The sequence below is a fragment of the Marmota flaviventris genome, chromosome 9 (genome assembly GCF_047511675.1).
Source record: "Marmota flaviventris isolate mMarFla1 chromosome 9, mMarFla1.hap1, whole genome shotgun sequence".
NCBI lineage: Eukaryota > Metazoa > Chordata > Mammalia > Rodentia > Sciuridae > Marmota > Marmota flaviventris.
This window is the reverse complement of record NC_092506.1, coordinates 80,320,906-80,333,252: the sequence shown is the minus strand read 5'-3', so window position 1 is coordinate 80,333,252 and position 12,347 is coordinate 80,320,906. Positions and strand designations below refer to the sequence as shown.

Here is a 12,347-nt window from a genome sequence, read left to right as displayed (position 1 = left end):
CATTTATTTTTTTATTAGAAGATTCTAGTTATTTGTGGTAGTTGGGTACATTTTGAGAAAATCATATATGTATGGAGTTTTATTTACGTCATTTCAGTCCCTGTTCCCTCCTACTTTTTCTCCTTTCCTGCCTCCTCCTATTCTCCTTCCTTTACTCTACCGATCTTTCTTTCCCTTATTTATTTATTTTTGATTATTGCCAAAGTACATCCATTCGTGATTGATGTTATTCCTATGTTACCCCTGCTGTACTTCAATCATTTTTCATTCAATGACTTTATTGTTATCTATGTATAGTACAATAAGCATTACATGTAGTAATATGTAGAAGTGCATTTTTATGCAAATGATGATACAATTATATTTTCTAAAGAATCTTTATGTACATACAAATTTATAATTCACTTTTTCTAAGTATAAAGTATGCTTTGTTTTATATTAAGAGCAAGAATTTGTAAACTTTTTCCGTAAAGAATCATATAATAAGAATTTTCCACTTTGTACATCATGTGGTCTCCATTGCAACTACTTAACTTAACCTTCGACAACAATATATAAACAAATATATATGCATTCTAGTAAAGTTTTATTTGAAAAATAGGTAGTAAGCCAGATTTTGTCTGTAGGCGGTAGTTTGCTAAACCCTGATTTTGATTATCCCTGTATATTTATTATATTCAAGCCACAAGTTTAGTTGTTCAATATTGAAAAACCAAATGGAGCTCTCTTATAGAAATGACATAAATTTTTAAAGGGTCCCAGTTATTTAATAACTAGAATTTGGATCTCTAGAGAAGTGTTTTGCCCAGGATATCACTTTTCAGTATTTACTGAAGTTTTATTTATATTTGGAAAAGTTCTTAACTTGGCTTTCAGTGTTAGCTGTTCTGTGAAACCTTTAGCTATTTCTCCATGCCATCCCTTTCTCCATCTTTTGCTAGGATTTATTGATTTTTTTTCTTTTGGCCTCTATAACACTTTAAAAAATAGCCTTAATCACATTAAAGTTAATTTATAAATTATTTTTTACCACTAGACTGGAAGCCCCATGAGGAAAAGGACCACTGTACTTGTTGTGTTTATCTCTGTAAACTATCTTGTAAGAGTACCTGGTTTCTAGGTACCAATATGGTCATTGGATTGGAAGGGGAATAAACTCACAACAGACTGAGAGGGATTTTGAAATTTCCCTTCTCTTTATTTCTTAAACCTAGTGTTGTACCTGTTTTTTTGAGCATATGTTCAATAAAATTTTGTTAACTGAAAGGGTTTAGCCCTTCTGTTTGATTTTTCCCATTGATAGTGTCTGTGCCACTTATTTTCATCCTTACTCATATATCCTTCACTCCATTTTCTTTGTCAACTCTTTTCTTTCAGTCCATCCATGACTGTTTTAGCTTAGTTTCTTACTAAGCTAGTTCTTCCTGCATCTATAAAAAGAATGGTATCAAGACATTGGTGTTGTGACTGCTAGCAGTTTTTTTTTTATCATATTTCATACATTAGATTCAAGTGGGTTATGAACTCCCATTTTTACTGCTAGCAGTTTTAATAGGAGGGTAATCTTAGATGTTGTCTCTACTTGAGAGCTCTAATAAATTATGTAGTTTGTTTTTTTGGCCTCATTTTACTATTTATTTTTTTCAAATATCCTGCTTCCAGGCTATTTATTCTCTCCTCTCTTTCCCTTGATACTTTCAAATATTAAGTTCTTATGAAACAAATTTTCTGGAAGATAAGTATGTAATCTAAATCATTGTTGTTCCTTTAGATATAGGTGTTTCCTCAAATATTGTAGTTATAAAATAATGAGTGAAAGACTAGTGAAAGGAAGCAGAAATGAGAGATGTGGATAATATAGAAAAGACCAGTAGCAATTGGAGTTAATTAGAATTCTGTTTATACTCATTTGTTTACCAAAATAAAGTATCAGTGTTTTCATTAGCATTACTCACTCTAAATGATGTGCATTAGATATTACAAGTATTTAACTTCAGAAATTGCTTATTCTTAGGGCTCCTCATTCATCATGAGGCCATTTAAATTCAGAACTGATAACTCATCTTACCAATCATTTACATAGAATATTATGGGAATAATACCTTTCTAGGATTGTACAACATGGTATGGTAGCACTATATCTTTTCTAATATCTCCTAAAAGAGTCACCAGCAAGCTGTTTGAATCTAGGAATAATATTGATAATGCCTTGTAATTTTATATTTATAAGCTATGGCATATAATCTCTGCAATGGCTCTGTAAAGTATTATGCTTTTTTTCTCTTCTTCTTTTTATTTTGTACTAGGGATTGAACCCAGGGACACTTAGTCACTGAGCCACATCCCCAGCACTTTTTTATATTTTACTTACAGACAGGGTCTTACTAAGTTGCTTAGGGCCTCACTAAGTTGCTGAGGCTGTCTTTGAACTTGCAATCCTCTTGCCTCAGCCTCCCTAACGACTGGGATTATAGGCATCCACCACCATGCCTGGCCGTATTATGCTCATTTTATGAAGAAATCTCACAAAACATGAGTAATATGCTCCAAGTTATGTGGAATTAGTTTGAAACCTAAGTGTCTGCCTGAGTTGCCACCCAATATATTATTTGCTTATCTCTGGACAGGATATTTTCAGATATTAAGGGTATGTGTGTGTATGTGTATGTGACATGAATAGTGGAAAAAATGGAGACAATAAATGTCTAGAAGCTTTGGGTGGCTTTCTTCTATGAAATATTATAGGTTTCTTCCAAAATTGAATAGAAAAGTTTAACTTATTTGTATTTTCTAAGAAGATACATAGAAAACATGTTGCTCTAGGAGGAAGAGAGAACACCTGCTGTGGATAGAAAGGTGAAACTCTTTTGGAGGCATTAAGAGCAGCATGGAAAAAGACAAAAAGGCTTTAGAAAAGAGCTGAAATTAATAATGAACACATCACTAGGCAGAGTAGGTAGATGGTCACCAAAGCAGCATGAGGTTAGAGATTTTCATTATCTCTCAAGAGGTGTTCTTTTACATTTGATAGCAGTATACAATAGTGCACATACTGGTTAATTAAACCTTACCAATTATTACTGCTGTTATCATTAAAAGCTGCCTTAATGTACATGAAATTGAAGGTGCAATATTTCATTAACACAAAGAAATAAGGGTTTCATTGCCATCCAGATATGGAAACCTGCTCTCTAGCTGCCACACAGCTGTTCTTGTTCTCATTAAGCCATTATGGATAGTCAGTGGAGAAAAATAACCCTAGTGCTTTTGACTGTAGGCCATCATGGTTCTAATCACTCTTCCCTTATTGCTTTAGATACTCTAGAAAATTTCAAATAGGTACAATAGTGTACATGGACATAGAGAGTGAGGAAGAAATATTATAGTAAAATGGAAAAATGTAGTGGTACCAGATTCATGGACAATAGTCAGAAGATGTGAGTTCATATCCTTGCTCTCAGTTTTAACTTACCTACTAATCAAGATCCCCTTATTTTTGGCCAACCCTCTGTTTCCTTGTTTGTAAAACAGGAGTAGTAACAAAATTTACCCTTGTTCCTCATAAACTTATTGTGAGGCTTAGATGACACAGAAGGTTTGTGAAAGCCTTTGTGAAATGTAAAACAGTATTCAAATGTAGGGAATTATTTAATACTGTATTTAGTTTACTAAAGAACATAATCTGCCTTTGGAATTTTAATCATAAAATTACTGAGTCATTGAAAGTTAATAATAGTGGGTTTTAGTAAATTTGAGCTCTAAATGAATAAAACTGAATTTAGTAATTTTATTTTATAATATTTATTCCAGTGTTTTACATTTTGGTAAACATGTGAGACCATAGGAAGTCCTATTAGCCCATCTCTGTCTCTAGAGGGCACCAAAGGACTCAAATGTTTACCTGAATCTTGCTCTAGGTATGTATCTACATTTTTTATTGTATTTTTTTAATCCTGAGAAATTTCATAACCATCTTTCTGCCAGAGAATGCTAAATTTTTATTAGATATTGTGATAGAGCTAATTTTTAAATTTCTAAGCACCTAATAATTCAAACAGCCCTTTAAAATTTTGTTTATGTAACTGCCATTCTCTTACCAGGAATTTTTGTTAGAGTTGAACTTGATCATTACATAATCCAATTATCAAAAGTACTGCTTTAATAAGAAGTGTTTGACTCTAAAGATTTGGTTACTGAGAAAATTAAGCCAACAATTGAATATCTTCTTAAAAGCCAAGTATTGTAAATTAATAATTTTGGTTCAATTTCAAATTATAAAACATAAAATATAAAGTTTTGATGGCCAGTTACATGAAATGATGAGCAGTGCATTTCTTAAATGGTGCATGGTATAATTTGAGGGTTTGTTAGGTCAGTGTGAATTATAAAATGCCTATGTAGCTTAAAAATCTACTAAATTCCCTACCATCTAAGATAACATATGTGTTTGTAGTGATTAATTAAACAATTCTTATCATGGATTTTAAGTATAAAAGTAGAGTAAAAGGAACATGAATTATAAGCCATATCAGAATTTTGTTTTAAGTGTCTGATTTGTTTGCCCCTTAATATTAGGTACCTTTCAAGAAAGATGTCAGAGTAGAGGTGGGTAGCTTTTTGGACATAGTACCCTTCTTCAGGTAGTATTATTTTGGTCAGGTTAATATCTAGGCTTGAGTTTGCATCCTAGGACCACCACTCATTGGCTCGATACTATGCAAGTTTTTTCTTTCCCCTTCTGCAAGCCTCAGTTTTCTCTAGTTTGAATTGAAATTAATACTGTAACCCACTTCTGAGAATCATTTGGAAGATTAAATGAGATGTTTAAAAAGCTTTTAGTTCAGTACTTGATACATAGAAAGCACTAAAAAAAAATGCTAGCTGTTACTATTATAGGATCTGTTTCTTAAGAATATAACCAGATGCTTGACGATATCAGTGTGTTCAAAGGAGGTTTGGTTGCAAGTAATTTTTCATTGGTATTTAAATTATAATCTGATTTGCCTGTGCTATAAGTTTTGAAGATTGTTTCTAAATTCTACTGTAATTTTGTTTCTATTTTAGAAAGTTGGATTACATGACTGACTGAATCAGAGACAGATTTTTAACATGAAATTTATAAATTCTTGCATTTCTTTGAAAAATATAAAAATTGCATTATAAAATTGGTGAATAGGCTTTTAAGTGAAACTGATTTCTATTGTAGAAATTTTCTAGCAAAAATTATCTATTGTGTAACATAGCAATGTGAATTTTGTGGATTCTTAGTAATATTGATAATGATGATAATTTATAAATAGTTGCTTTACACACATTTTAAAGTTAGTCTGTGATTTTTAAATTTTACTTTGACTTCTTTAAATTTTACTTTGACTAAGTATCTAAGAGATACTTAGTGTTTGTTTTATATTCTGAAGAAAGTAAGCTGAAGTAGAATACCCCTGGTCATTCTAGACAAATGTGCTCCCAGTTTGATGATCTCAGAAATGGATCTTTTGAGTCATTGCAGGGATCATGAACATCATAATCACAAGCTTCAGATTAAATTAGTAAACTCATCCTTATAATTTTCTCGTGAACTTTTTTACAGTACAAAAAATAAGTTATCTTGCAAAGAATGTTTTCCTACCTTAATTATTCTTATATGTTTCTAGGAAGCCAGAGTATCCAGAAAATATAAATGTTTTGTTGTACAGTGTGTCACAATGTATGTAGATTGTAATTTTTTTCATTTCTCTCTTATAAATTGATGTATGTCTTTCCTCCTCCCTTATTCCCCTGGTAATCCTGTATAGGTTCATGAAGGATTCTTGGACAGTAAAGTATTTGTTTTGAATAGTACCAATTCGTCAAATCCATGTGAAAGAAGAAGTATTGACCTAAGGATATACATGCTTTGCTTTCTTCCATTTATAATTCTTTTGGTCTTCATTCGTGAACTAAAGAATCTATTTGTACTTTCATTCCTTGCCAACATTTCCATGGCTGTCAGTCTTGTGATAATTTACCAGTACATTGTTAGGGTAAGTATGATGTATTTTTAACTAAATGTCATATATTTCCTACACAAGTAAAACTTTTGTTTACTTTGGAGTTAAAAGTAATGACACATAAAGACTGTTAGTGCACATCTGGCCACAGCAGACAGTGGTAAACCTTGGTTTCTTTCTGGGGGATACTGCTAATTTGAAAGTGTGTGAAGTAGTGGTGACAAGTACAGGCTCTTTAGTCTGGCCTGGTTTTAGGTGTTGGTAAATATGCTTCTTGGCTTTGTGTCAGTGCTTCAGAAGACGATGCTACATACCTATAGAGTTCTTGTGAGATTTAGGGTTGTGGTCTCAGTACAGTGGCTCACAAGGAACAACTTATTAAGTATATTATCTTTTCCTTTAAAATTTGAACCAGTAAAAATTTATGGGGAAATGTATGTAGTTCCACAATTTTCTTTCACTTCTACATATTTATTTTCTGCCACTGCTTCAACCCACTTCCACTGTACAACTCTGTAATCCCTTTGAATGAAGTATATGCAATAACCTGAACTAATTTTATTATTCATTCTGGGGATTTTTCATCACAGTTTCTTTAAAACCTCTCAGGGTTCAGGGAATCTGCAAATCCCTTAGAATTGTTTTTAAGATTTAGTCTCTCTCCCTGTCTCTAATCCTCCTCCTCCTCCTTTTCCTCCTCCTCCTTCTCTTTCTTCCCTCTCTCTCTAGATATATACATATATATGTATACACACACACACACACTTTTCTCTGCTAAGCAGCTGTATGGCTTTCATCTCTCAAAGGGCCAGTTACCCAGAAAAGGTTGAAAATCCTTGTTCTATTCCTCCTGATATAATCCTTCTTATATGTTTCTTCAAAGGTAATTGTTGCAAATCTCCATAACAATTTAATTGCAAACTCTTATTGTGGGTCTGTATTTCATTTTTCTCTTCTTTGATTTCCCAAACCCTTATTCTTTCTTACAGTACTTAAGAGTGTAAAGGGACAGGAAAGAAGATCCCATAAGGCTTTCTGGAGTTCATGACCCCTTAGCTGAATGTGTAAGACTTAGCAGGCAGAAAAGGTGGTTCCCTGGATAGAGGGAAATGGCATGAGCTCATTCATGAAGAAGTGAAATAGCATCCTGCTTGCCTTTTCTAACAGTTAGTGGTGGCAAATAATTCAGACCCTTCAAACTTCTTTTCTAACCCTAGCCTATGTTTTTGGTACTGTATCACCTTTTATCATACAGTTATACCTTTGTTTCCATTGTTCCAGCCCTTTCTATTCCCTAAATTGTCCTTGTACTTCATGCTTAAGTTGCTTTGTTCATCCGCTTTTCTTGACCTTGAATTCTGCGTCTTGTCAGGTAAGCCAGAGAATGCAGGATGGTGAGGAAGTAGGGACCAGACTTTGGAATCTGGAAGAAGTGGTTGTTGTAGACCCAGAGAGTTTGAACAAAATATGCCCTTTGTGAGTTTGTCAGATTGTGAGAATTAGAAACAAGGCTATGTGTCAGTGTCATGTAATCAAAACCAGAGTCAGGTCACCTATACAGAAATAAGGGTAATAACAACTGTTAGCTCACTGAGTAAATACTGAAACCAGAAGAAACTTATACTGGGAGCAGCAGCAGAGCTGTGAAACAGAAAGCCAGAATCAGGAACCAAGTATCTCAGAGGCCTAAAGGAGCAATGATAGTAGAGTGGAGAAAGACTTTCTGTTGAGTACCAAAAGCAGTGTTTGTTAACTAACCATTTGGCTCTCAGCCTAGACCTGAGTGTGCTTTTGTATTTTCTGTTGTGGCAGGAGCCACACCCAGTGTGCACAGTCTAGAACTTACAGGTGGAAACAGGTAATCAGGAGAATTTTGCTCAGATGGAATGTGTGGCCATAAGGAAAACAGTTGCTTTGGCAATTAAATCCTAACATTTTGCTACATTTAACATAGGCTGCTTAAAGTGTTTATTGAAAGAAATATTATATAATATATAACTCACATTTCCTGTTGTGAAGCTCAGAAGAATGGGATTTTACTCTTTCTTTCAAAATTCTCTAAAATAAATAAATATATTATCTGTTTTTTCCCCTTTCTGCAGAATATGCCAGATCCCCACAACCTTCCAATAGTGGCTGGTTGGAAAAAATACCCGCTTTTTTTTGGTACTGCTGTATTTGCTTTTGAAGGCATAGGAGTGGTAAGAATTAGTCTGTATTATTTTTAAATATTAAGTTATCTCAAAGACTAACATTGTGAAGCTATGTAAAAATGCATATTGATTTTTTCTAATTTCAGTTTTCCTTATTCTGGGAACATGATTTCCAGTTTGGTATGGTAGATTTATATTATAGTTTAGTTCTTCCATGAAGAGTTTAATCTTAAACATATTAATTCCTTCTTTATTTGTAAATGATTTTAACATCGTATTATGTAATTTTAAATCTATACAAAATTTGGAGAGTAGTATAATGACTGCCTGTGTAAGCATCACCAGCTTCCAAAATTTAACTGACCAGCTTCCAAAATTTAATTCAATTTGTTTTATCTGTACTCCACATACTTAAGCACATTCCAAACATTTTATAGGCTAGATTATTTTAAGGAAATTGAAATTATTACTATATTGTTATATAAAATTCAAATATAAATTTTTAGCAGTTAATGTTTCCATATGAAATGGACTTATTCACATGAAAAGTCAGAATAGTAATAGCAATACTACTTCCAGAGCTATTCTGAGAACTGTCTAAGATGCTATTGCAAAGCTTTTAGAATAATAGCTGCTGTACTTAAGCACTTAATAAATATTTGTTATTTTTATTATATACTGTCATTCCCTGTACAGCTAAATTATGTTTTGAATATTAACCTAAAAACCTTGATTTTTTTCAATTAGCCTTTTCCTTAAAAGTTATTTTTATTCAATGAAAACCATTTACTATCTTTAATGAAATTGACAGACAATCGATACAAATGGATAGATATAGAACCAGTTACAGGTGTATGCATACATGTGTTAGTATACACACATGTATTTCCTAGCTCTGTCTCCTGATAGGACCTACAAGGAGTGACATCTAGAAGAAACAAGCATGCCCATAACCCAGATCTTTATTTCTAAATACACTTTTCCAACAAAAGAACTCAAGTTCTTTAGAGACAAATGACTGATTTTAGGGCTGAAGCAAATAAATTCAGGATGAGTCTGGAGTGCCAGAAAGTAAGGAAATGCTTAAAAACAAAAGAATGGAGACACATCAAAAGGACACAGGAGCTATCCTAATAGAATTCCGAATGGCCAAGGTTAAAGCAATATGTCTGACCAAATGCATAACAAGAATATTTGATTATAATTCCATGTATTAAACAAATCTGTCAGTCCATGCTAATATGAATAAATGATTAAGCAAATAAATACATGAGGAAGAATCTCAAATGATTTATGTGGAGACTTCTCCCTCTGGAAGGTGTAGTTAATTTCCCATTAGTTTTTGGAGTATGGGCTCAATTTAGAATATAAAAAGAATATGATGAAAGGAGAAAAAAAATAACTTTGTAGCAGAGAAGCCCGGCAAAATACCTTAATGAAGTGATCAAAATGAACTTCACCAGGCATAAAAGCATATGATGACAAGAGCACTTCCCCTCTGTGGTATTCTTTAAAACCTATTATCCCAAACTAGTCACAAAGAAAATGTTGGGCAAACTTGAATAGAGAGATACTATGCAAAATAGCTAATCCATACTGCTAAAAAAATTTCAGTATAATGAACAAGAAGGAAAGATTGAGAAACTACCAGAGATTAGAAAAGACATAGGAAGAAAGCTGGCAAAATGCAGTGTTATCCTGGATGGGACTCTGGAAGAGAAGAAGGGCATTAATGGAAAACCTAATACAAATGAAGTTTGGAGTTTAGTTACTAGAAATGCACAAATAATAATAACATAAAAAATTGGTTTATAGTTGTAGCACGTGTGACATGGTAAGTAATATGTTCACAGTGGGGGGAACTTCTTGAGGGATATGTGAGAACTCTGTAACTTTTTTGTAAATCTAAAATTATTCCAAAATAAAAAAAAATATTTAAGAAATGGACAGGTTTGCCTGCCAAGGACTAATTTTTAAATATTTAAAAAAACATTTTAATGTTTATTGTAGAAAATATAGGACAAGGTAAAATCCTTTAATAATTATATGCATTATTTTAAAGAAAGATTTTGTATATAAACTATAAAAAGACCAATTTGAGACCCTGTTATTTTCAAACATACTTGAATCATATTCTCTTTAAAATATTTATATTTTTTTATTTTAGGTCCTTCCACTGGAAAACCAAATGAAAGACTCAAAACGCTTCCCTCAAGCTCTGAATATTGGCATGGGGATCGTTACAACTTTGTATGTGACTTTGGCTACTTTAGGATATATGTGCTTTCGTGATGAAATCAAAGGCAGCATAACTTTGAATCTTCCCCAGGATGTATGGTAGGTGGATATGAGTTCATCCTAGTTTTTGTGTTTTATAGATAGAGCTTACTGCCTTCAATGGTAAAGGTATGTTGGATTTATGATTTAATCATTTAAAACATTCACTGTGATTTATTTATTTGGGTAACCTGGATTTTTTCATAAGTCTCTGAGGAGATCATCTATGAATTTGTGGATCTCTGTGGGATTTAAAAAAAGAATTTAAAAAAATTGTGTTTCAAACATGAGTCATGTGTAAAAGCAAAATATGAATTATTATAGTATGGACACACTGTAATAGAAAAATACTCATTCTTGCTGCCAAAAAAGCAAAGACATTGGGTTTTTGATAAAATAACATCTCATCATTTATGGTCCTTAGTATTCTACTGGTCAGCTTTATATTATATGTACTTCAAATTGATTCAGAATCCAATTGGGACTCATTTCTAATAATGAAATGATGCATCTTAGTGTTTTAATATTATAATCATAGTCTTGTAAATGAAGCAATCAATATATGTGATTTTTCCTAGAGTTTTTTGGTGTTTGGGAGTTTTAACAAAGTATTAGCAGTGATAATGATATAGACTTAATTTCTTATTTACAAAATGGATAATGCCTTAGTTTTGATAAATGAAAAGAATAAATGCTAAGTTGCTGTTTTACTAAATGTCACACTGCTCCTTCAGCTACTTGGCTGGATGTCAGTGAAACTTTATCTTTTGGGGTACTTGGGATTGAACTCAGGGTCATTCAAGTGCTAAGCCACATTTCCAGCCCTGTTTTGTATTTAATTTAGAGACAGGGTCTCACTGAATTGCTTAGGGCCTAACTATACAATTGCTGAGGCTTGCTTTGAACTCATGTTCCTCCTGCCTCAGCCTTGCGAGCCACTGGGATTATAGGCGTGCGCCATGGTGCCTGGCAGGAAGTCTGTGAAATTTTAAATATCTCACCAGTGTAGAGAAAATCAGCAACAGCAGAAATTGTGTTTTCTGAATGGCTTCCTGATGAGAGTTTGTCTGTTATTTAATTATCATTTGCATTCAGGGAATTTTTTGATTAAATATTTTGTTAGGACAAATGCACATAGGAAGCCATTCAAGTCAGAGGAATGTAAGTAGGATAGTTTCCAGGTGTCAGGGGGCACCCATTCAGTGTGTTTATCTTATTTTTTAATCATAATTTTACCTTAGTGACATTTTGTTAATATTTCAAGGTGGAAACATGTTTCAAATGTTGTAAATGTATTTCAGGAGGAGTCATGATTGCAAAGAAGCTATATATATTTAATTTACCCATGTTATAGTTAATTACATACTTTTGTTTCCTTCAAATATATATTTTTCTTTTTAATATATAAGGACTAGAAGCTTAAACAACTTAATTGAAAAGAATGAAGGCTAAAAATTATGATAGTATAGTTCATATTTTGAATATTGTAAAATATCTAGAAAATATATGTTTTTTCCAGTTATAAGCCAGTAACATTTAGACTAAATCTTAAAAATAATAATTTAAAATTGGACAGGTATATTTTATTATTTATATTTTTTAACTTTCTGGTTGATACATAATATTTGTACATGGTTATTAGACAGAATGCAGTGTTTTCATTCAGATATACATTGGATAGTAATCAACCATCATCTCGAATGTTTATCTTTTCCTCATGGTGAATATACTCAAATTTCTTCCTCCAAGTATTTTGAGAAGAGAGTATGCATTTAAAAAAAAATTTCCTGTAGCTTTATTGCGGTAAAATTTAAGTACAATAAAATGCACATATTTCAAGTATGCAATTTGATCAGTTTTGATATGTATTGTAACCAATACAATCAATATAAAAAGCATTTCCACTACTTTTTAAAAAATTGGAAAT

The 12,347-nt window shown here is 32.4% G+C and overlaps 1 protein-coding gene across 2 annotated transcripts in view; it reads left to right on the top strand.

The window, feature by feature from the left end:
• The window catches only part of Slc36a4 (solute carrier family 36 member 4), an 80,087-nt gene that overhangs the window by 56,193 nt on the left and 11,547 nt on the right, over window positions 1-12,347 (top strand). For both annotated transcript variants that reach the window (XM_071616602.1, XM_071616601.1), the window contains exons 7-9: window positions 5,796-6,023; window positions 8,093-8,191; window positions 10,311-10,480. In XM_071616602.1, the coding sequence (XP_071472703.1) occupies window positions 5,796-6,023; window positions 8,093-8,191; window positions 10,311-10,480 (497 nt within the window). The remainder of the gene's footprint in view (window positions 1-5,795; window positions 6,024-8,092; window positions 8,192-10,310; window positions 10,481-12,347) is intronic.